This window comes from Lepidochelys olivacea (assembly GCF_965140295.1).
Source record: "Lepidochelys olivacea isolate rLepOli2 genome assembly, chromosome: 1".
NCBI classification, from domain to species: domain Eukaryota; kingdom Metazoa; phylum Chordata; order Testudines; family Cheloniidae; genus Lepidochelys; species Lepidochelys olivacea.
The window spans coordinates 321,414,403-321,437,744 of record NC_140411.1 but is presented as its reverse complement, the minus strand read 5'-3'; the positions used below and the strand labels follow the sequence as shown (position 1 = coordinate 321,437,744).

At 40.4% G+C, this 23,342-nt stretch overlaps 1 protein-coding gene across 14 annotated transcripts in view; it reads left to right on the top strand.

Moving 5' to 3' along the window:
* Positions 1-1,663: 1,663 nt before the first annotated feature.
* Positions 1,664-23,342, top strand: part of TAFA5 (TAFA chemokine like family member 5) — a gene marked incomplete at its 3' end in the record, with an annotated part of 615,005 nt that continues 593,326 nt past the window's right edge. For 11 of the 14 annotated variants that reach the window (XR_014709320.1, XR_014709321.1, XR_014709323.1 and 8 more), the window contains exon 1: positions 1,666-2,096. Coding sequence is in view for 3 of the 14 variants with exons in the window: in XM_084612556.1 (XP_084468682.1) it covers positions 1,985-2,096 (112 nt within the window). Of the gene's footprint in view, positions 2,097-23,342 lie in introns of all 14 variants that reach the window. The other 3 variants (XM_084612554.1, XR_014709322.1, XM_084612555.1) reach the window with 3 other exon arrangements.

Genomic DNA, 23,342 nt, shown 5'->3' with positions numbered 1-23,342 from the left:
TAGTCTGGCTATGGACCACACTTTGATACAGAAGGGATGTTTCCATTAACCTGCTTGTAAACTGGCCTACAATGAAGGTCACACCTTGCAGGATATTTACAGTGGGTGGCCAGGCCAAGAGATGTCTAGAGGAGAGAAATCCCCAAACTACTTTTCTTTAGCTCCTTTAAATTGAGCATAACCTTTATTTACCAAAAAATAATGAAAGCCTCTCATAAGAGAGTGAGAACAATTGGGAAAGAGTCCCCCTCACTGACGTTGCTGGTGTGGCTACCTGTCCTACTCACCCGGCTCAGCAGGGCAGCGCATTTTGTTAATCGGGAGAATCTGTGTTAGAAAAAGAAGCTCTCAGTTCTAGACAAGCCTCTCAAGGAGAGGGACCAGTTTGCCCCGGAGTTCCCTGGAGTAGGTGCGCTGCTCTGCATCCATCAGCGGGTGGGAAGGTGGCGGGGGGCGGATCCCTCCCGCCTGTAAGCCCAGTGGAGACAACCTGACTTTGCTCGGAGATGGGCAGGCAGGAGCCCGCGCTGCTTCCATAGACCCAGGCGGCCGCAGGGAGGGCTCGCCCCCTCTGCTCCTGTCCGCTCACCCCACGCACCTGCTGCCCGAGATGCAGCCCAGCTCAGGCGTCCTCTAGCGGGAAGCGGCCGCCCTGGAGCCTGGATTCCGTGAGACGCTCCCACCCGCAGGGGGTTAAACGCTTCCGACGTGGTTTCGGTGTCAAAACGAGCGCGGAGCGGAGGAGGGAAAGCCGGGAAGCCGGGACCTGCAAGAAGCTGCGGTGCCAGGCAGCCAGAGGCGCACTCGGAGCCGCCGTGCGCCCCGGAGCCGGCATGGGCCAGCCGGGGGAAAGCGCCCTGCGCGCCCAACCGCTGTAACGGCCGCCGGGCGTGGCGCGCCCCGGGCTTGGCCGGGGCAGCTCCCCAGCGCCCTTCACCTGTGGGCGTGACCCGCTTCTTCCCCCCCACCCCCACCCCTGCTTTTATTGTCAGGGCCGCCGCCGCAGCTGCAGCAGCAGAGGCGCCAAGGGGCCGAGAGCGGAGCCGGCGCTTGGAGCGGAGCGGCTGAGGGAGCGGCGGCGGCGGCGGCCGCCTCAGAGCCGCCTCTGTGTAAAGTGTCCCGTGAGCCGGGGATTCTTGCTGCCCCGCCCCCCCCCCCCAGCGCCCGCCAGCGCGCCCCTTCGCCAGCCAAGCCCCGAGGATCCGACGGGAGGGGAGACCTGGCTCGGCTAGCACCTCCTGCTCTGGGGCTCCCCGGCCGCCGTGTCTGCCTGACTCCGTCGCCATCCCCAGCTGTTGGCAGGCGTAGCTCCCGCCGGGCTCCCTCCCAGCCCGCCCCCCCGCCGGCATTTGGAGCGGATCTGCCTGGGTTCCCTGCCTCTGTGGAGTTACCGGCTGTCACCTGGCCAGCCGGGGGCGGCGCGTGAGTCGGGTCCCGCCACCCCCCGGGCGCTGCGCATTGACGGCTGGATTGGACTGTGCAGTGGTTGCAGTTGGCCAGGGGGTTACCCTAAAGCTGCCTTTGGGTTGTGGGGGTGGGGAAGTTCCATCTGAGTCTCCGCGCGACTGTAACTGATTTGATTTAAGAAAATTTAGGGGGTGTTTCCCCCCCCCCCGCGCGCGGGGAGGGGGCGGAAACAAACAAACCAAAAAAAAAAAAAAAACTTTCTCAAATAAAAAGCCTCATTTGTGGCTCAGTAGCATCTTAAGCTCAGCAACATCCAAAACGCTAGTGAATTGGTGCCACGGTACAGGAGGAAACCCATCGAAGGCCCCCCCTGCACAGAGGTTTTTCTATGTTTTAGAATTATTTTGCTTTCTTGCTGAAAGATGCTTCCTGCAGCATGACAGGGTTGCCGATGCTCAACCCTTAGGTCTTGTGAAGATGGTTTTTTTTGGGATTACACGTGGAGAAAGGCGATCCGTCAAGGGGAGAACTGGCTGGTGAAACTAACTGACATTTTTGCTCCGGGAAAGTGGCTTCAATGGCTCCATCTCCCAGGACAAACAATAGAAAAGATGCCAACGCCTTGCCAAGCATGTCCTCAACTTTCTGGGCAATTATGATCCTGGCTAGTCTTCTAATCGCCTACTGCAGTAAGTACATTTGTTCTGATGCTTCCACTGGACACAAATCCAGGCCCTTTCCAGCCGAGGTAATGCATATCTTAAAGGCCAAGGTTTCAAACCAACACATTAGTCTATGCTCTAGATTCTCTTTCTTCCTCTCCCTCCAAATTAAAAAACAGATAAGACCTGAAGCTTTAATATTACTATTACAGAAGAACCCTTGAGATACTCCTAGATTGTAGTTGTGGTGTTTCAAACATCGATAGAGTATTTCTCTTTGATTTTAAGAACAAACTTTAGTTTTACTAAGCATAATCCAATTGAATATTCCATAGTGATTAGTTCCAATGTTTATTAAATGTAATCAACTTTGAGTAGGAATGCTTTCCCCCCACAGTCTTTCACTCACATACTTCATGAGCAAGAGTTATTTTCTCAGGTTGATTTTTCTTAGGGAGAGCACATGCTTAGTCTATGACTGATGTCTTAATGTTGCCAGGATCATATGTGATTCTGACTGTGAAATTGCATTGGAACAAACCCCATAATTTCCTTAGCACTACCTCAGCAGTATACTAAAGCCACATCAGGAGTTTACAGCTGTTTGATAGATAATCACTTGATGATTGTATGTTAGTTTCTTGCAGGGTTGACATTCTCGGATTAAAGTACTGAAGGGCAAAAATGTAATTGCACAGATTTGAGGGGTATACATTGTTGTTAGGAATGGATACTCTAAGTATTACAATTTTTTAAAAAAAATGTGCTTATTTTTGGCTGAAAAATCAAATATTAACACTGATAATGCAATCAGTGTTATTGCTCCCAGTAAGTTTAGTTCTCAAACAGTTATGTAATGTAGGTATAGTTTGACCATCTTCTTGCAAAAAGACAAAATTGTCCACAGTACTAGACTGAGCATTCAACAGCAAAAGTAAAAAAAAATAAAAATAGTTTCTGTGTTTATAATAAACCATATCAATATAGGGACAAGTACATGTACAACTTTAACTGTCAACAATCCATTTTAACCCATGCTGTATTCTCCATATATTGGTCACTTGACTTGGCTGGGATCTGTAATTTATGTGACATGGATATTCCTTTAATAAATGTAAAGTAGACATTCTGGGGAAAGCTTGTCATGATGAGCTGTAGTGGTATGATGTGTATGATGGAAAAGAAATGGATTCTCGTTTTAAAGAGTGTGCCTAAGGCATTTCGTTACCCTCCATTCTATTCTCTCAAACCCTTATCAAATTTACCATCCCCCAGCATTCTCTGAAATGAGATTGCAACTAGCCATGAGCACCTTTCCTTCACTGCTTTACACGTTATAGTAGCTCATGACACTGACAATCTTCACTGCTTTGTGTGACAGAAGCTCATGATGCTTTCTAAAAGATAATTCCAGTGTAATGTAGAATTATTTTGTAAGCACTTATTTTAATTTAATACATTCTGAATTAAATAGCTCATTAAAATAATGTAAAATATGCTTCCCTTTTAATCAGTTCTATTTTGTACATGATGTAGTATTCAGTTTGCTCATAAACACTGAGGATATCCTAAACAACTTATTAAGATTTAACAGAATTTAGTGCATTGGGAGATGTGTTCTGCTAATCAATAAATGCATATTAGAGGGTGATTAGCTAAAGTGTAATGAGGATTAAACTGTATTTTATTTTATTAAATCTATATTAACTTCTATAAAGATTTTCTCTAGAAAGTGCATATCTCCAGAGTCACAGGTTTCCCAGATGAAAATGGCAAGGGTTCTCCTCTGAATATACCTTCAGTAGTTACAGTCCAGTAATGGGTTAACTGTAAAAACCAACAACTATCAGAAGGAGTCTTTTTAGAATTTTTTTTATAATATATATATACTGGTGTTTAAGGATGAGAGAGTTGGTATTGTTCTGTGAAAGGAGAGGATTTTTTGCCTTCAATTCTATTGTTAATTATTGTTCAGTATATTTTTAGCATTGCTTATGGGTGCTGAATAATTAAATGTTAACTGGCATATGCAGACAATGCCTTGTGTTTAAATGAGCAACCACTAATTTATTTTGCCAGTAAATTTTATACTAGATGGTGTTGATCAAACATACCATATTCTTTGTACCATATAGTGCTGAATAAACACCAGGCAGCCTAAAACAAGTAGTGTCCTGTCACTTCACCATTTATGAGGAGTTTCACTGAGTTAATGACTGAAGGTGCAATTCCAAATGTTAATGAAGTATTATTTACATACTATCTGCTATAGTACTTGAAGAATTGTTAATAACATTCCTTCCCTGAAGGAAAGAGTAAAGATGCCTAAAAATCTTAGGAAGAAGAGTATAGATACTAGCTCATAGTTTATAGTATTACACCAATTCTCTTCAGATTCATATAGGTCTAGTCTTCCATTCATCATATGATGTATTGTTCATTAAGGGCAGAGTCTTTTTCCTTTCTTTAACGAGAAATAAGAGTCTTGAATTACTTTTATCAAAATATTTTAAAAATACTCACCAAAACATAACCTATTAGCCAACATTTTCACACACTTATGGCTTCAAGTAATGGAAATTACACTAAGACTTTAGATCTTTCTCTCTCTCTCACACGCACACACACACAGCTTTGCTAATTATAAAGTAGTAAATGTTTATATGTTATACTCCTTAAAACAATAAAAAAAAATCCAGTAAGGATTTATATCCCTAACTGTATCCTTTTTATATAACTGTGTGTGAAACCCTGGAGCTGTGGTTCCAGTGAAGACAGAACTTTTATAGTATTGTAAAAGCAAATGAAAAATGCAAATTAAACTGTTCTGTCTGTATTGCTCATTTGCTTTATCAGTCTGTTCATGCTGACAGCGTATTCACAATGCAGTTGTATGACGGCTGCTTGTTTCCCTTCCCTATTACTTTAGATTTTTATTATTAGGAATAAGTTTCTGTTGTGTAGGACAGCTCTGTTAGTAAGAGCAACTGATGTTATACTTTGAATTGAATTTAGCACATTTGTGGAAATTTAGAGAGAGCTTTCAGGAGATGCATGTACAGTCAACAAGATTTTTATTTATTCTTTATTTTATAAAGCACTAGTATTTTCTTTTTGTAGTGGTAAAGATGGTAACCTGGCCATTTTTCTTCCCTAAATGTTTAGATTATATTTAAGGATAGTGGCTCCATCCTATGGTTGAAGACAGACCTGCACTGTACCAATTAGTTAGTTGCTATAGTGATAAAGTCTTGTCATTCTTTCATCCTGAGGAAAATATTCTGAATTATGATTGTAGACCCTTAATAGGGGGGGAAAAGTGAGACAAATATGGGATGGTTAAAAAGTAGACTGTTTAAGACTGTATGATTATGATTACCAAGGAGCTTACTTATTTACAAGAAATAAAGTAAATTAAAGAAATCTTGAATATCGCTATCCTCCCTGCTGCTGAGCACCCGCAATTGTCATTGAAGGGATCAGAGTTGGGTAGTGCTCTCAAACCCTAATTTTACAAACTTGGTTAATGAATAGTAAGAGACTGGAGAGAACTATTTGCCCCAAGCTTTAACATTGTGTTCTGTGAAGGTGTATTGAAATCAGTCAGTAAAAAAGTACAGATAGGTGTTAGAAGTCTGGATCTTCTTTTTCCTGTGTTTTAGGAAGTTCAGATGGATGATTTTACCTATGACTTTAAAACAGAATGCCACATTAGAAATGCAGGAGGCATATTCTTGACCACTATAGCATGAATTCTGTATGGATTTACTTCAGTTCACTTCATTGTAAATATTAAGGTATTTGTTTGGTGTGATTCTTATACTTAAATAATAGCTGTTGAAACAAAGTGCACTTCAGCATTAGCTATGATGTTGCAGTTAAGACTCTTTGACTTCCCCTGTTCAGTACTATTATGTAAGCAAAAGGAAAATAGCGGCATGTCCCCTTTTAGGTTTTTTCTTTTTCTTTTTTGAAGTAATACTCTGAAGTGCATTAGATATGGATCTTTTAAAAAGCACTACCAAAATTGAATTCTATTTTGAAAGTTCACCTTTCTAGCATGGTTTGAAGAGGTATCATAAGCCAGACTTCATATCACTGACTCGGAACACAAAATCCTGTAGTCATGTATGTTTACTGTAAGTGCACAATCCTTTTGTGTTGTAAATATAAGTACAATTTATTTCAGACTAAGGACAAGTGAAAAGTGGAAACATTTCTTCTGGCTCATTATTTTTCCTTTGCTGAATGCAATATATATATATATGATAGTGATAGAATAGTTAGAAGTTAGGCATACATTAAGGGCCTGATCCTGAAGCCCCTCCATTTAAGTCAATGGAAGGTGTGTGCAGCGGCAGTGAAGGATCAGACCTTTAATTTTTCCTTGTTTATTTTTAGTTATGTTTTGAATAACATTACATATGTACATGACATAAACAATTTCAATAACTGCACAAAACAACTTTCAGAGCTAAAGTTAAAGCAGGAGAGTTTCAGATATATTTCCAAATGCCAACTATTTTAAAAGGGAAAAAAATTACATTAATGCTCATGAAAGGTGCCAGATTGACCTCACTTGAAACTCAAGTCCTCTGTTTATGCACAGAATAGATGCTGCCACCATCCATCAAATATGAGTTTCTTGCTATCCTGTCAATCCTGCTCTGGAGGTATCATCTTTCTAGGAGGGAGAAGGAAGTATGGCTTTTAGGCCTAGCCATTCCTTGGCATGTCTTCTGAAACTGCCAGCAAAGATACCAATTAGTTCTAACTGAACAACTCCACTAAGCAGTGGACTGAGACTACCAACTCATTTCACACAGGCCACTGAACAATTGTCAGATGAGAAAGGTCATCTCTGACCTACATCAAACGTAAACAAGTGACCTATGAATGTAGGGCTTCCATCTCATATTATCAAACCCTCGTCATCCAGTTCTCTCTCCATCTAATAAAATCAGACTTTTTTCTTTTGTTAATCTGTGGAATCAATCTGTAAAATCATTGTTTACTATAAGCATTACTGTGCTTGTGTTTCTTTCCCAAACTCTGAATTTTGAATAAATGCAAAATGTAGATCAACTTGCATTACTCAACCTGCTCTCTGTCGTGTTTATGTATAGAAATGAGAAATTATTATGATGATTTTGTGACATTAAAACATGAAAAGCAAAACATTAAAATTTCCATCTCTTTATATGGCATCCCAGCTGCTCCTCATTTTTGAATTAAAAAATGGTACTTTAAAGTTAATGACCTCTACAAAATACCACCTGTCAGCCAGAGCACCAGAATTGACACTGAGAATGTCATATGACCAATTATCTGGAGAAAGTGCAAGGTGATCTGTTACATGGATTTTATTGGTGGGTACTAGCATCAGAATCTTCTGCAACCAGGATCTGCAAATGTATATTTTTCTTTTTCCTGATTTTTGTGTGTGTCTTGTGACCATTTAAATGTCTCCAAATGACTTTAAACAAACATAACTTGAATTCTGTTATTTAGAACTTCTGTGGGATGGCTGACATTGGCTTCATAGGAAAACAATCCATTAAAAGGGGTATAAAGGTCTTCTACTGACCTGCTCCTATTATCCGTTGCATACCTATTGTAAATAGAGGGGAGGGGAAGGATAGTCGTGATAATTCTTAGGGATTATTGAACTCATAATATTTTTAATCATTCATTCTTGTCCATATGGGCCAAAGAAACAGGATAAAATGTTACCAATATGGCTGCTGGAAATCCAGCTCATGGTACAGTTTGGCAAGCATTTATGGACCAAAGTTAAATGTTCAATGCTAGTATTCAATCTAGTATTCAGCTCTGTTAAATGTGTTTTATGCACTTTGTGGCACAAGGTTGGCTTAAGCAGCCGGTTGAACATTTCTGCTAGCCCAGGGGAAATATTTCAGTGGCATGACCTAGGTGTAGCCAACTCTGCACCGTTCTTCCCAGCATCAGGGCCCGAGGCAAAGTGGTTGTGGCTGGACTATTACTGAGCTCAGCAACCTCCAACTGCCACAATGTCCCATTGTAGCCAGTCACAATTTAGAGCAGTGGTTTTCAAGCTGTGGGTTGCGACCTGGTGCGGGGTCACGGAATGTAAGGCACTTGGTCGCGGTGGCTCTGGTCAGCGCTGCTGACCGGGCTGTTAAAAGTCCTGTTGGCGGTGCTGCCTGGCTAAGGCAGGCTAGTCCCTACCTGTTCTGATACTGCACTGCGCCCAGGAAGCGGTCAACAGGAGGTCTAGCTCCTAGGTGGGGGGGCCACGTGTGCAGCATCCACTGCCCCGGCCAATGGGAGCTGGGGAGGTGGTGCCTGCGGGCGAGAGCCGTACAGAGATGCTTGTGCGCCTCTGCCTAGGAGCGGACCAGCGCGATCCGTGGTGCCAGGACAGATGGGAAGCCTGCCTCTGCACCCTGGCTGCGCCTCTGACCTGGAGCTCACCCCTCAAACCCAGAGCCCCTTCCTGCACCCCCAAACCCCTCATCCTTGGCCCCACCCCAGAGCCTGCAACCCCAGCCCAGAGCCTTGACCCCTTCCCACACCCCAACCCCCTACCCTAGCCCATAGCCCCCTCCCACACCCTGAACCCCTCATTCCTGGCTCCACCCCACAGCCCTCACCCCCCCACCCCAACCGTCTGCCCTAGCCCTGAGCCCCTCCCACACCCCAAACCCCTCATCCCCAACTCCGTTGGGTCATGGGCATCAACGATTTTTTTAACTGGGTTACCAGAAAAAAAGTTTTAAAAGCACTGATTTAGAGGCACCAAAATTAAGCAGGAAATAGAGTTTGCCGCAGGATTGAAGAGGTGGCAACACATAAGGTATTTCAAAGCCAGACAAAAGGACTCCCCCCTCTCCCGCCCCCTTGTATTATGCATTCAGGATCAGACCTTTCCCAACTATTTGTCAAATTCAACAGGAATTTTTCTCTTGGATCACTAACTCATTTTGTAAAGGATTACTGTGAAGGTTGGGGGAGACTTAAAAGTCACCAGCCTTGACAGTTGTTTAATAATGAAGGATTTTCTGCTCAGTATGAGACTAAAAGTCAGTCATGCCTGCCTGTAGAATTACATATAAGTTAGATAGGTATCGTGTGCATTTGTTTCTCTATCTCATGGTCTCATATAGCCACATTATCATAGAATCTGACACATTGCAGCCTTTATCTTCACAAACATCCCTGTGAGGTAGAGAAGTAGTATCTCCATTTTACATATGGGGAATTAAGGCACAGTGAGGGTAAGTGACTTGTCCAAGGTCTCAAAGGAAGTCTGTGGCACAGCATGAACTTGAACCCAGTCTCCCAAGTCTCAGGCTAGTGCCCTAATCACTGGACCCTCCTTCCTCTCAGTGCTGAAGTAAGTTCTTCAACAATTTGTGCTGTCAGTTTGGTTGATCCACTGTGGTGAAACAGCTTTCAGTTCCTGGACATGGAGTTCCTAAGAGTATCCTGTCTGTAGAAATGCTCCACTAACTGACAGCTACTGCCTGAGTTTCATGAGCTGAAGACATGGAGTGAGGCTTTTCTTTCCAGTCAGGCATATTACTGATGTCTGTGCTAAGGAGTAGTTTCTCTAAATGACTGAAGGACTGTGATGCTCTGTTTGATCATCTACATGTGTGTGTGAAATTTGTTGTGGGATGACACAGTAACTAGTGCTGTGTGTGTATTAAAATTGATTAATCAGATTGTTTTTAGTTTGGTTTTTTATCAGGTGGTTCAGGTTCACACTTAAAGCAACTCATTCTGTTTTCAGCATCACTGGGAGCTATATATTTTTCTCTGTGCTGTGACTGCTTTCATATATGCATTTATTTGAATAGATAAAAATACAATAATGAAGGCAAGAGGACATTTTTATATCTCTTACAAACTTCTTCCTAATTTTCAAACTTAGTGAATAAAGAAGAGCTTGCAGTAGCTTCTTCACTGTTTCTTAAATTCTCCATCTTTCAGAGCTCAAGTTGTATTGCCAACAGTAATAAAATCAGCTGATGGGGAAGTGGGACTAGTTCATGCAAATCTGGTGACTCCTGCAGCGTTGTTCCATTAGATGACCTTTCTGCAAGACCCAAAAATCATTGTGAGAGCTTCTCTATTCCACCAGCTAGTCCATGCACTGATTATAGAAGCTGAAGAGGTTCTGGAGAATGTAATGGGGGACAGAGGGAATATAGCCATCATTTATTCATGTACTTGCATAAGTAGTTAAGGGTGTTGGGGGGGATGGAGGGAATGAATGGATGCTATATAGGAGGTGGGGGGGAATCTGTGAAGCACTCCAGCCAGTGTGTGAGAAAGGGGAGGCTCTTGAGCTGCCATCTCTTCTTCTCAACCTGTGGGCTCAATCTAGTATCACCAAAGAGCTGCAAGACTTGTATTACACACCATACAGCACGAGAGCATGATCAGGAAATACAATGGTAGCACTTAAACCTGTCCAATGTGAGGTGAGTCCCTAGTGTCCAGGGACCCCATGCACTGCAAATTTGATGGCATAATCTCAATTGGCCTGGGGAAATCAAACTTTAAAAACAAAAATTTCCCTTAAGTGGACCTCTTCATACCGTGGAACCTCTGGCTTGTTTCCTTTTCCAGAAGCCTACTAGAGTCTTTTCTGTTGCCAATCTAATTAACACAAGCAGTTGGATACTATGGGTGATGTACAGAAGTAGAAAACCTGTGAACAAATATGGATAATCCAAGAGACTAGGATTCTTGGTCAATCTCTCTCTTTTTTTTATATCTATATCTATATCTAGTTATATATTGCTGAATTCAAAAGAGATGGTTAGATCAAATTTTCAGGCTTAGGTGCATATCACCAAATTCTACAATTATTTGTCAAGCTTTTCTGGTTGGCAGGGTTGTTCCAAAGGTTTCATGATATTTCTTTTAATAAATGGACTTGGAGGAAGTAGTGACTGTCTATTGTCCAATGCACAGCTTTTTATGCACTATTTTGCTTTTTTAAAATGGGAAATTTTATAGTCTATCTAGTGAAAAGTGGATTTAACACTATTGTGCATAGAATATAAATAAAATGTTTAGCTAATATAGTGTGGTAGTGCAATGTATTACTCTTGGCTGTTTTTTCTAATTTGCATTGCCTATCTTGACAGGTAGTCCCAATGGGCCTAGTACTGCAATTGGGTATGTGAAAGTGAAGTCTTCTGTCCATGTGGAAATTCATTCACTTTAACAGAGCTCTGCTTGGGCACAAAGCTTCCACCCTGGCTTAAATTACAGAATTGGATCTGTTAGAAAAGACTTGATTTTATTATCCGTGGTTGGAATGAAAACTATACGTAGATAAGGGCACAATATTGGCTTGCGCAGATCCCTAAATTCACCTTAATTAAGAGAAGGTGACTCCTTCACAGCATCATTATCAAATCTTTCTACATGCATTATGTACTTTCCAGATAGGATTAAACCAAATGCCCAGATCAAAACACCCAAGAAATTTGTGAATTTTTAAAAATGTACTTTGTGGTTTGGGTCTACCTGTTATTTTCATGTGTTTGGAATATGGTTACGTTGACTAGATGAACTATGTGAAGGGGGAGGATGGACATCTAGTTTCATAAACTACTAAAGTAATATCCATTTAGAGAAACCAACATTATTTTTTCAAACTTGCAAAAATGCAGAATTGACAGATCTAAAATTAACAATATTTCACTTGATTTGTAAATTCTGTAGCTACTTCATGAAACTAGTGAAGTCATGCTGAGCTGAACTCTGAGTTCAATCTGCAACCACTAACTGGAATATTACCATATTATACAGTATATAATTTTTGTCAATCACATTTGGTTTTTAAAATGACTTTAACTTTAGCCTCTTTTCTTCAATGCTATCTCTCAATAATTTTAAATGGCAGAGTGTAGGAATTACTGGGCAAGGTAAATGGTCAAACTGCATGATGTTCAGGATTGGTGCTAAGTGACAATCGTCCCTTACTACTATTCAGCATCACCAGGCTAGTAAACATCAGTTACTATTTTTTATAAATACAGATGTGACTGTCTGTTCTTCCTGGCCCTTTTGTTAATCTTCCAGCAGAAATCAGTAAATATATGTTTAACAGATATGAGAGATCACTTGGTGCTGATAGCATTCTCTAGTGCCACTAAAGGTGCTGACAGGTTGCTCTTCTCAAAACAAAATATTCTTTGTATTGTGTTAGAGCTTGAACAGCCAGTTTTCCTTTGCTGCTGTTGATAGAAGTGTGACTTTGCTGAATTTCTTTAAGGCATTATATTGTCTTTTCATTCATTACTATCTTTTCTGTCTATAATACTAAGTGGCTTTACCCACTCTAGTGGCATACTGCATTGGTTTAATTTCAGTTATAGATTTTTACAGAGTTAATCTTGACAAAGATTATTTTGTTGTAAGGACAGTTTGTAGTGTTCCAGTGCTTTTCCAGCCTACACAGATTAATTTAAGGCTGTACTAAAGTAAAAAATGCTGCATTGAAAATTTATTTTGGGAAAGAAATGGCTTTTTTATGTGTGCATTCAGGAAAAGAATTAAAGGTTCCAGAAACCTCAGTTCTCCCCCTGATTTTTGTTTAGAATGATTTGACCACATCTTCTTGCTTGTCTTGTAAGCTAGTTACAAAGATAATGCCTCTAACATTGTCATAGAATAACAAGAATAAATCTTGTGTAATCGCTTAATTCTGTGCTGATCTGATAGAATTTTACACCCACTTCTAAATCTAAAACTACTACACAAAGTGCAAGGCCGTGGAGAACTGGACCCAAACTGTTTACAACTACTGCGGTTTCATTTCCTTCTTCTTCTTGTGTTCTTTAGCTAATGCCCATCCAGTAAAGCTGAGAATAGTTTTTGTCTAATGTTGGTCTGTTTAATAGAACTGTAGATGACTGTTCAGAAGATTTTCTGATTGTGAATTTGGAGTAGTTTCAGTACAATGTTTTGGTAAATACATTTGTTTTGCACTTTCAGTCCTCCACCCATAATGAAAATTATATTCTCAGAATATAATTTCTGACCGAACAAAACCAAACACCATTGTCCTACCCCTTCTCCAAGGCCTCGCCCCATTCACTCCATCCCTCCTTCCTTAGCTCGCTCTCCCCAACCCTCACTCACTCACTCATTTTCACAGGGCTGGGGAGGGTCCCTTTTTGACTGGGTGTTCAGTTGAAAACTCGACACCTGGCAACCCTATGTACCTTTTACATCAATACTTCCCTTTTTCTTACCACTCCTTGTCCACCCCTAGCTCCTCATTCTAAAGGGGAGTGACAGTTACAACACACTGAGAATTATCTTAACAAATTTAAAACAAAATTTCTCACCTTGTGCATAAGACTAGATGTTTTGACCATAATTTATTTTTCTTATGAGCTGATTTTCAGCTCAGGCATCCAAAGATGATCAGTAATCCTTATAGTTATTTAGCTGTTTGTCATCAACTCCAGCAGGAGGAACCACCCCCACCCCCACATCCACTCCCTACCTTGAACCCACACCTGGCAGGTAAGAAGAAAAACACACTCTCTCTCTCTTTTCCCTCCCATACCTGGCAGGTAAGAAAAAATGATTTTCATTTAATTTTACGAAAACAATCCAGTTTTTCCATGACAGGATCTTAAATAGCTTTGTATTTTATTTTCAAGCCTTTCATCTAGCCTTTAAGTGATCTCATATAAAATAAAATGATTAACACTCACCTTCTGAACCATTCATCTGATGGTGCTCAGCTATATAAGAATGCTTAAGGTTAAGACTAACACTGTAAGTCAAGATGCAAAACAGGCACTTTAGTGGCAAGTGTTATTGTTGATCAACAATGCAAGATTCTTGACAAACTTATCAAGACATATCAAACCATTACAGCAAATATATATAGACAGGAGGCTGTTTTTGGCATAAATGTTGATCAACTGACAGCAACATTTTGCAACTGACTTTCAGTCTGAAGCTTCTTGTACTACTTTTTGTTTTTTAATGGCAAGTCTCCACTTGCCTCACCACTGTTTTCACCAGGCTTTATCACTACATAGATGTTAACTTTTCCCCAAAAAAGGGGTGGGGGGGCCAAGGTGAGTTTTAGAACAGTGGTCCTCATGGTTATCTCTTTCCTTACCTCCATGAGGTCTTTTCTGGAGAAAACAAGAAAATTACATAGTGTCACAGAATCTCACATTTCTGCCACACACTCTGTCATTGCATTCCATCTTCACTGAAGTTAAGTTACTTTGTGTAATCAGTGGGTAACTTGAGGAGAGGCAGGGTGAAAGGGCTCTACTAAATATAGTATTACATGAAGCACTTGTGGAGAAAAAGGGGTAGGAAACATCTACCTTACTTGTTCAGATATTCAGGAGTTGAATTTCTCCCAGGAAATTCGAAGTATTATATAAATGCTGCTGCTCTCACAATCCTTTTTCTTAGAGATACTTCGCTGTCTTCCTACCCCGCATTCCTTCATTGGTATATTCTCCAAATTTTTGGCTCTACAAAGATGATAGTGATAGACTACATCCAACATATTCTTAGGTCTTTTTTCATCTTTCTCTGTGATGGCTCTCCTTATTACTGATTGCTTATTCGTGGATGTTTCACTCCCAACAGCTGCCTAGTCAAATTTGGTTGTGCTGCCAATACAGTGAGGCCCCCCCATGTGTTAATCTTGTCTGAATGTTGTTCTGTAATTTTATTAGTTTTTAAAAGGTTCTTTTTAAAACATATTACTCAATATGCTTTTTTAAATGTATAATATTATATGGGCTTCTCTTCCTGTGCTTTTAGGCAAGTATAAAGTGCTCTTGTGAGCTGTAAAATTGCTATCAAGTATTGTGAACTGCAACAGAGCAATTCAGGCATTGCTACTTTTATAATTACAGTAACTACTTTTCAAGTATTGTGGAAAAAAATGATAGGGATTAGCTTGAAAATTCTGAGTCAGTGGCATTTCAAAAGCAACTCTTACGATATGGCTAAATACTTGGCTTTTTTTCATTTTCAATAGATCATAATTATGTACAAAATTTGATAGGAATACATGTAACCAAATGTAAAGTATAGAGTTTGATGAAACTAAACAAAAGGGGCTAAAACTATACTAAATGTATGTAAAATTAAGAATTATCATTTAATGTGTCTTTTTTCATAAAAGGCTGTCTTTACAAAAAAAAATACAGGCTTTAGAATCTTTAATTGAACAGAGCCAAAATAATATGTTTTAGTCTTGGTGTTTAATGATAGACTTATCACTGTCATTCTCAGACTTTATCAGTGAGACTTTCCATTCTGACAGAAACCATAAGGAACGTTAAAGAAAAATGTTTCATACATCCAGCTTTTTAAAACAGCATTCTGAATAAAAACAGTGAAAGTTAGTCAACTACTTATAATAATTTGATGTCCATTTTGTTACTAAGGGCTGCTTCTAAAAAAAATATGCAACTGGAACAGACTCCCAATAATAATAAAGTGGGTCAAATGTTTACACTTTTTGTTGGTGTGTGTTTTCTTGCTAAGGTCAAGTGACTTGGACTTGCTCTGTTTCTGCCACTCTTTAGAAGTACTTTGTCTGCTATTCTCTCTGGCAAGCAGAGCTGCATAGAACATGTTTGTTTGCCAGTGATTTCCAGGACAAATGTGGTTGGCATTTATGTGGAGAGAGGGGACTTCTCCCCTATCCCTCACGTCCCAGTCTCAAATTGAGAACTGAGAGTCAGACTGAGTTGTCTTGTCTTCCTTCTTGTGCATCAGTACTAAAGATTTTGCAGACCAAATTCTGCCCTGCTGTGTCTGTGCAAATGTCGCACGAAGGCTTTGCATGGCTGCAACTGACTGGAATGTTGTAAACCATTCAGTTGATAATGCACATAGAAGAGAATTCAGCTTCTTCTCCCACAGCTAGCAGGAGTTAAAATCAGTAAAAACATATTAAAGCAGCAGATAGGACTCTGAGCAGACACTTGAAGTAGAGCTATTTGGAGTACACTGGTTCTTTAAATTGCCAGGTTTATCATTGCTCTACTAATTGGGGAATATCTCTGAAATATGCTTTCTGTCCCTTTTTATATTCCTGTCCCATTTCCTGACTTTTCCTCTGACTTTCTCTTCCTTCTCTGGAGGTTTCTTTTTTAGCTCTACTCTTCTCTCCTGTTCACATTCTCAACCCAGGGTTCCCTTGACTGCCATTCTCTCTTCCCCCTTCCTAACTTCAGGTGCAAGGCAGTGGTAATGCCCATAGTGCTTCCTTCAGGGACAATGCACATTGTTGTTGCATATTTACAGCTTTATTGTCAGAATATAGGATTTTACCCGGCAATAAAATGATTACCAGAATATTGTTTCCTTTTTTAAACTCAGATTTGTTTTGTTCAAGGGCTGAGATGCTGCTCTAGTTTTTGGCTTTGTAGGTGGAAGGGGGAATCATGAAAATACTTACATTTCAGAAAAGCATCCACATATAACTGGTGTGATCTTTTTGCATGTCAGTTGAAATGGTGTTGGGAATCGGAAAATGGGTTAAATTTTGGATTTACCAAACTTCACTGTAGCTCTTAACTTTAAGAAGTTGGCAAACACCTCTTTAAATAATGTGTAGCTATCTGTGTGATGAATTACCAGAGGAGAAAATGCCACATATTGACACTAAATCTTCATTCTTAGGGATGTCAGGGAAATCTAAGTCAAACCAACTGGCATTTGGACTTGAGTGTGTCAGTGAATGACCATGTACTGGTCATTAATTTCCTCTGTATGGAAATGCTGTGTTTTCCTTTGTATGTAAGCAAATCCACAATACCCCACTTTGTCATCAGCTCTGCCTGTTCAGATTCACTTTTGCTTCCATGGAAACTGATATACTGGATTTTTAAAATGCTAGTGTGTATGTGTGTGCGCGTGCACGCATGCGGGGGTTTATGAGGTTGATTGACTTTTTTTTTTTTAAAGGTAGCATTTTCTGTTCTGTGATCTTCCTCATTGTTGTATCTGACCACCTGCTTAATCTTTAGAAGTGGGATAATATTAATTTTGTCTCCCCCTTTCCAAGCTGTGGGAGAAACAGCTTAATGAGTTTTTATAAGGTTTTGGAATGTGTCTGGAGAGAATCATAGAATATCAGATTTGGAAGGGACTTCAAGAAGTCATCTAGTCCAACCCCCTGCTCAAAGCATGTCCAATCCCCAACTAAATCAAGAATTATTGTGAGAAAGCTGAGAAAGTAGTTCAGCACTTGTTTTGAAAGCTGTGTGTTCTGTGGCCATTCTTATCTCCTCTGGGGTGTGTGTGTGTGTGTGTCTTTTTTTTTCTCTCTCTCTCTCCCCTGTGCCTCTCCCCTCCCCCCCGAAGTGGATAGTCTAGAGGCAATTTGTGGGTGAAACTGAGAACTCCCACTTGTTGCTCTCTGGAGACAGCCTACAGCTGAAAAACCAGTTAGATTTTAAAAACTTTTGGTTCCTAGCATCTGTAGTATTTCACATTTGAGGAAGACGGTAGGAAAAACATCATTATGTCTGTCCAAGGATTTCTTGGAAGGCCTAGACTAACTAGTTTAGTTATAGCATAGACTTGCATAGCTGGAACCTCTGATAAAATAGTTTGCTCTATAAAAATACAACCATGGCAATAACAAAAATCCTGCATTTTCTTCCACAGCAAAAGGAGATTTGCTGCTGCTAGGTATATGAAACAACTTACAAAGCAAATAATAATATTGCTAGATATGTTTAAAATATTTATATAATTTTATTTGCCTTTGATTGCACAAAAATGGGCATAATGCTGATTTTCTAAGAAAGAACAATACCTTTGAAAGGCTTTAAATCCCCAAGATGAAGCATGATGAATTGTCTCTAAACAATTGAATAGGCTCCCTTTAACTCAATTACAGATAATGAAAGACACTTAACAGTGAAGAGAGAATACATTCAGTTTTGTTTCTGAACACTGATTTATGATGACTAATGGTGAAGCCACACATTTGAGATTTGTGTGAGTATATTCATTTGCAAAGATAACAAAGGTAAAACAACATCAGAACGTGAATTGTTTGCACACTCTGCCAAAATATCACATGAAGATATTGGAAAGTGTGTGGTGGGGTTTTTTTTTTTTGGACTACTACAAGCTTTAACCAATTTGGGGCAAAATACCTCCCTTAGGCAAGGATTTATATTCTGGTGTTCCTAAGAGTTGGTCAGAGGTTCTGATTATTCTGGGATTAATCTTGTCTTCTCTTTCTTTTTTCAGTGAATTTGTATTATTCAATCTTTCCCATCCATTCTGCACCCTGCCTACTTTGCAAAAGTCTCTGTTCAATCCATTTTTATATAATGCTTGACAACCAGATCTGCTGTGCAGCTTAGAATTTTGTTTGCAAGTGATAATATTTATGCTGGTAATTCCAGGGTATCACTTTTAAAATGTGCTTGTGTTTGTCTGGCAATTTCAGTGCCATTCATGTAATTTTTTTAACCAGTATTTTATATGGTGACAGTTTGGGCAATCGGCCTGTATAATTTATGAATTCTGGTTGATATTGTGAAGTAGTTCTTATGAAAACTGTGGTATCCTGGAAAGCCTCTGTGTCTATGTGTATCCACCATGGGCTGACAGGGTTTTAAGCATGCTCCTCCCAGAACAGGTATGAGGTAGATCATTCAGAACTCAACAACCATCAATTCAGGGTGAAGTGCCTTGGACAGTGGGTTAGCTGGAACTGAGGGGAAACCCGATCTTCCCAAGTTCCCTCTCAGGGGCTGGGGAAGTGTGAGAGCAGAAAATCACCAGAAGAAGAACAAAGGAACCAGATGTTAAGAACACAAGAATGGCCATACTGGTCCAGGCCAAAGGTCCATTTAGCCCAGTGTCCTGTCTTCCGACAGTGGCCAATGCCAGGTGTCCCAGAGGGAATGAACAGAACAGGCAATCATCAAGTGATCCATCCCCTGTCACCCATTCCGAGCTTCTGGCAAACAGAGGCTTGGGACACCATCCCTGTCCATCCCGGCTAATAGCCATTGAGGGACCTATCCTCCATGAACTTACCTAGTTCTTTTTTGAACCCTGGTATAAGCTTGGCCTTCACAACATCCTCTGGCAAAGAGTTCCACAGGTTGACTCTGCATTGAGTGAATAAATACTTCCTTTTGTTTGTTTTAAACCTGCTGCGTATTAATTTCATTTGGTGACCCCAAATGAAACCTTGTGTTATGAGAAGGAGTAAATAACACTTCCTTACTTGCTTTCTTCACACCAGTCATGATTTTATAGATCTCTATCATATCCCTCTCCCCCCCCTTAGTCGTCTTGTCGTGTTGTTGTTGGGACATATAAACAAGAGGGTACATCTACACTGCATACTCCTTAGGGTGGCGTGTAGAGTACAAACACTGCGCACCCCCTAGCATGGGTATAAATAGCAGTGTTGACAGTGAGACACAGCTTGGGGAGTAGTGTACAGATGCATCTTCACTCATAGGATATGTATCTTACACGTCTCTCTACATGCCCAAGTAGTGCCTCCCTCATCTACACTGCTATTTTTAGGAGTTCAGTGTCAAGATGACTCCCCGCTGCCAGAATCTTCCCTCGCCACAAGAAGCTGCCACAGTCTTTTCCTGTTGCCTCCACCTGCCAGAGCCTTTCACTAACCTGTGTAGTGCAATTATGGTCTGTAGTGTAGACCAAGCCATAGAGTTACATGGGATGCTTTGGACAGGACAGAGGAAGGGCACGGATGAGCCAAGATCAGAGAAGGCTAGTGGCCTAGAGAGACTCCATGGTTGAGAAGACAAACCATGGCTTATAGCAGAAGGACCCTGGATCGCCCCCGTGGATTCTGATCCCAGCTTAAAAAATGCTCTGGAGTGTTGAGGAAGTGCAGGCAGGGAAATGCATGTACATTTTATTAGCTTTGTATTGATCTGTGTATTTCTCATGCTAGCAAGTAAAGAGCAGGGATGGTTTAGAATCCTCTGCTATGTCTGTCTGTCTGTTTTATGTTACAATGACCTCTCCCCCACAGCTGAAGTACTATGGGGGCAGGTAGCAGGGGCTTTGTAGGTGAAGAAGTAATTGCTCATAATTTTTCCCTTTGAGTCGGGCCTGAGAGGAATGACCTGAGCCATTTGAAGTCATTACTATTCATATCTTGCAACTATCTTTGAGGTGGAAACAGGAGTATTTGGTAATCAAAGCTTCTAAAGGGAGCATTAGAATGAGTATGAACCTTTGCTTATAAACAGGAGATCATCCACGAGAGCAATATATGCTGTCTCAAAATTCTGTGCTCACCTGACGGATTGATGCTGGACTTCATTTAGGGCTGGACCTTTTTTTTTTAACTTCTCAAATAGCTTGCTTAGAAAAAGGAGTTTAGATACCAGGCAGCAGAATATGAGAAGTCTCCAGCACTGGTCACACTAGTGCATATTATAAGGTGGCTGATAGATTCCCGCCAACAAAGGAGGTGTTGACAGCCTCATTAGTAGAGGGGTCTGAGCCATTCTCTACTGTTGCCCTTTATTAAGGAAGGACAAGAATTGGAGTTCCAAGTGTTGGTGCAAACTGTCACCAATATATCTAAGCTACATTGAAGGAAATGTTCAGAAGAAATGAGGTTATCTGTCTTTGTGGGTCTGTGTGTTTTATTTATTTTATTGCTAGGGAGTTATAGTTCTGATACATTGGTCCAGACCAGAATTTTTCATCTCTCCCTAATGTGTGACCAAAGCTTGATATTTAGTCTCTGTGTTTTCATGAAAATATGAGAATTATAGTACTGGCTTAAGCTAAATGGCATTGGTGTGTGCCCTTCCTCACTTTGCAGGTCCTTTTTTCGTGCTGAGTTAAAGGTTCAAAGGGGAAAAAAATGAATTGCTTGTATTGGTCAATTCAGGTTTACCAATGTAATGGATTTGATTTTGGCAGATTATAATGTTCTGAAGTCTTAAAATACTGATAGTGTGAAGTACTCTTGTTTTAAAAATATTGTGTGAAGACACTTGTGTTGCAATATTTTGATAGCAAGAAGACCCAACCCACTGATCACTGGGTGACAGGAGGCAAGGAAAGCAGCTGGCAAGAAGAGTGCTGTTACCTGTATTCTATCACCCATAAGAACATAAGTATGGCCATACTGGGTCAGACCAAAGGTCCATCCAGCCCAGCATCCTGTCTACTGACAGTGGACAATGCCAGGTGCTCCAGAGGGAGTGAACCTAACAGGTAATGATTAAGTGATCTCTCTCCTGCCATCCATTTCCACCCTCTGATAACAGAGGCTAGGGGCACCATTCCTTACCCAGTGTGAGTTGTGTCATTTCCTTGACATTTTCAGTGGATGATCTCAGTGCCATTACACTGATGTTTGCAGTGAAACCCCAAGCCAGAAAACACATCCTTACACATACTACTGACCTGCAACACTTTTGCTGTTTTAGTACAGAGTCTCTTCGTCCATCAGTTCTAATGGCCTGATGACTTCCATTGAAGTCAAAGATACTGGATGAGGCTTTTAGTGTGCCAAATTGGATGGAAGCTTTTGGTTGTGGACACTAAGTGATAGTTTTCAAACTGCTCTGTAATGAGCTAAACCAAATATGAATGTGTGTCTCTGTAGATGAATACTCAGTACATTAAAACTCTGCATTAGGTTTTTTTTTAAATGCAATGTTAACAAAGGATTGTCTGAAAATGTTAGGGTCAGATTCTCTAGAGTAATGCCATTTAGAGGTGCCATTTTTAAGTACCATGCTTTTTTAAAAATGGGGGGAACTGTTAATATTTTGTTTTACCTGACTGAGTGGGGAGAAATGCCTCAACTATATTTAGTAAATCTGTTGTTCTTTGGGCATGTTCTGTAGATCTACCTACAAAAGGACAGAAAAAGCTTAGCAGCTATTGAATTCTGAAAGTGTTTCCATGGTTCTGTCAGTAGATCTTGCAAGGAGAGAACTGCCTGGTTTCCACTGTCACTTTGAGGTTCTATTTCTCTAAGCTCTATTTATAAATTTAGCTAGCTGCCCAAGTTTGGGGGGCCAGAGAGCTAGTTCTTGACATTATATTATGCATTTCTTGGTGGCAAATATCTGTGAGCAGCCTGATTATTTTTATATTAGAATATTTTCTTCACTTTCAAATTGATAAATTATATTAAACTTTAGAGGATTTTAAATATCTTATTTCAACAGTTGATTAGAAATTTTCCAACAACTTATTAGCAACAGCAATTATTCCCATAGTAGAAACAATAATTCACTAAAAATGGTATGCTTTTTAAAACTGCTACTCTTCCTCTTGCTTTCCAAATAGTAAATCTAGGAGTGCAGCTGTTTCCTACAAATGAAAAGCACTAATAATTTACTTTTAAATATGAAATAAAAATAGGTGCTGCAATTGGTTTGTGTAGGTTGTTTTTGTCTGTTTTTTATCATAGAATCATAGAATATCAGGGTTGGAAGGGACCCCAGAAGGTCATCTAGTCCAACCCCCTGCTCGAAGCAGGACCAATTCCCAGTTAAATCATCCCAGCCAGGGCTTTGTCAAGCCTGACCTTAAAAACCTCTAAGGAAGGAGATTCTACCACCTCCCTAGGTAATCAAAACACATAATTACTGCATTAACTGATACAACCTGAATCTTGTATAGCATGTCTCAGAATCAGATATACAAGCTGGTGATGAATGTCAAACAGTGGATATTCCATCAAAAGGGATTTGCTTGGGATGTGTTGTAAATATGCCACTTCACTTGTGCCACCACTGTGTTACACTGACTCATATAGTAAAGCAATGGGATGAAGTGTAACGTGGCAAGGTTGCTGTTACAGAACTGGACAAAATGTGCACTGACGTTATCACTAGATACCCATGATTTGGTGGTGTCCAATTATATACAGTAACTTTTCAACAAACCACTTCATTTGTGTGGCTCAATTACAATGCTTGTCTGAGGATGTACTTTACTATTGGAGCTACAGTCATTTCGGCAGAGACTTGAAATTGAGGACTAAGCAAACTCAGTTCATGCATGTGTGTATGCTTGATGACAATCTGAATATTGAATACCACATAGCTGTAATATAACTTTTACAGTGTTCTCTAGCTATATTCAGAAATGTATGCTATTCTGAAATGGACCATACAAAGTTCAACAAGATCCTAATGTACTCCTACACACACAAAAATATCTGGTATTTTGGCATCCATACTATTTCTGATATTTGACAGCACTGCTATTCTTCTTCTT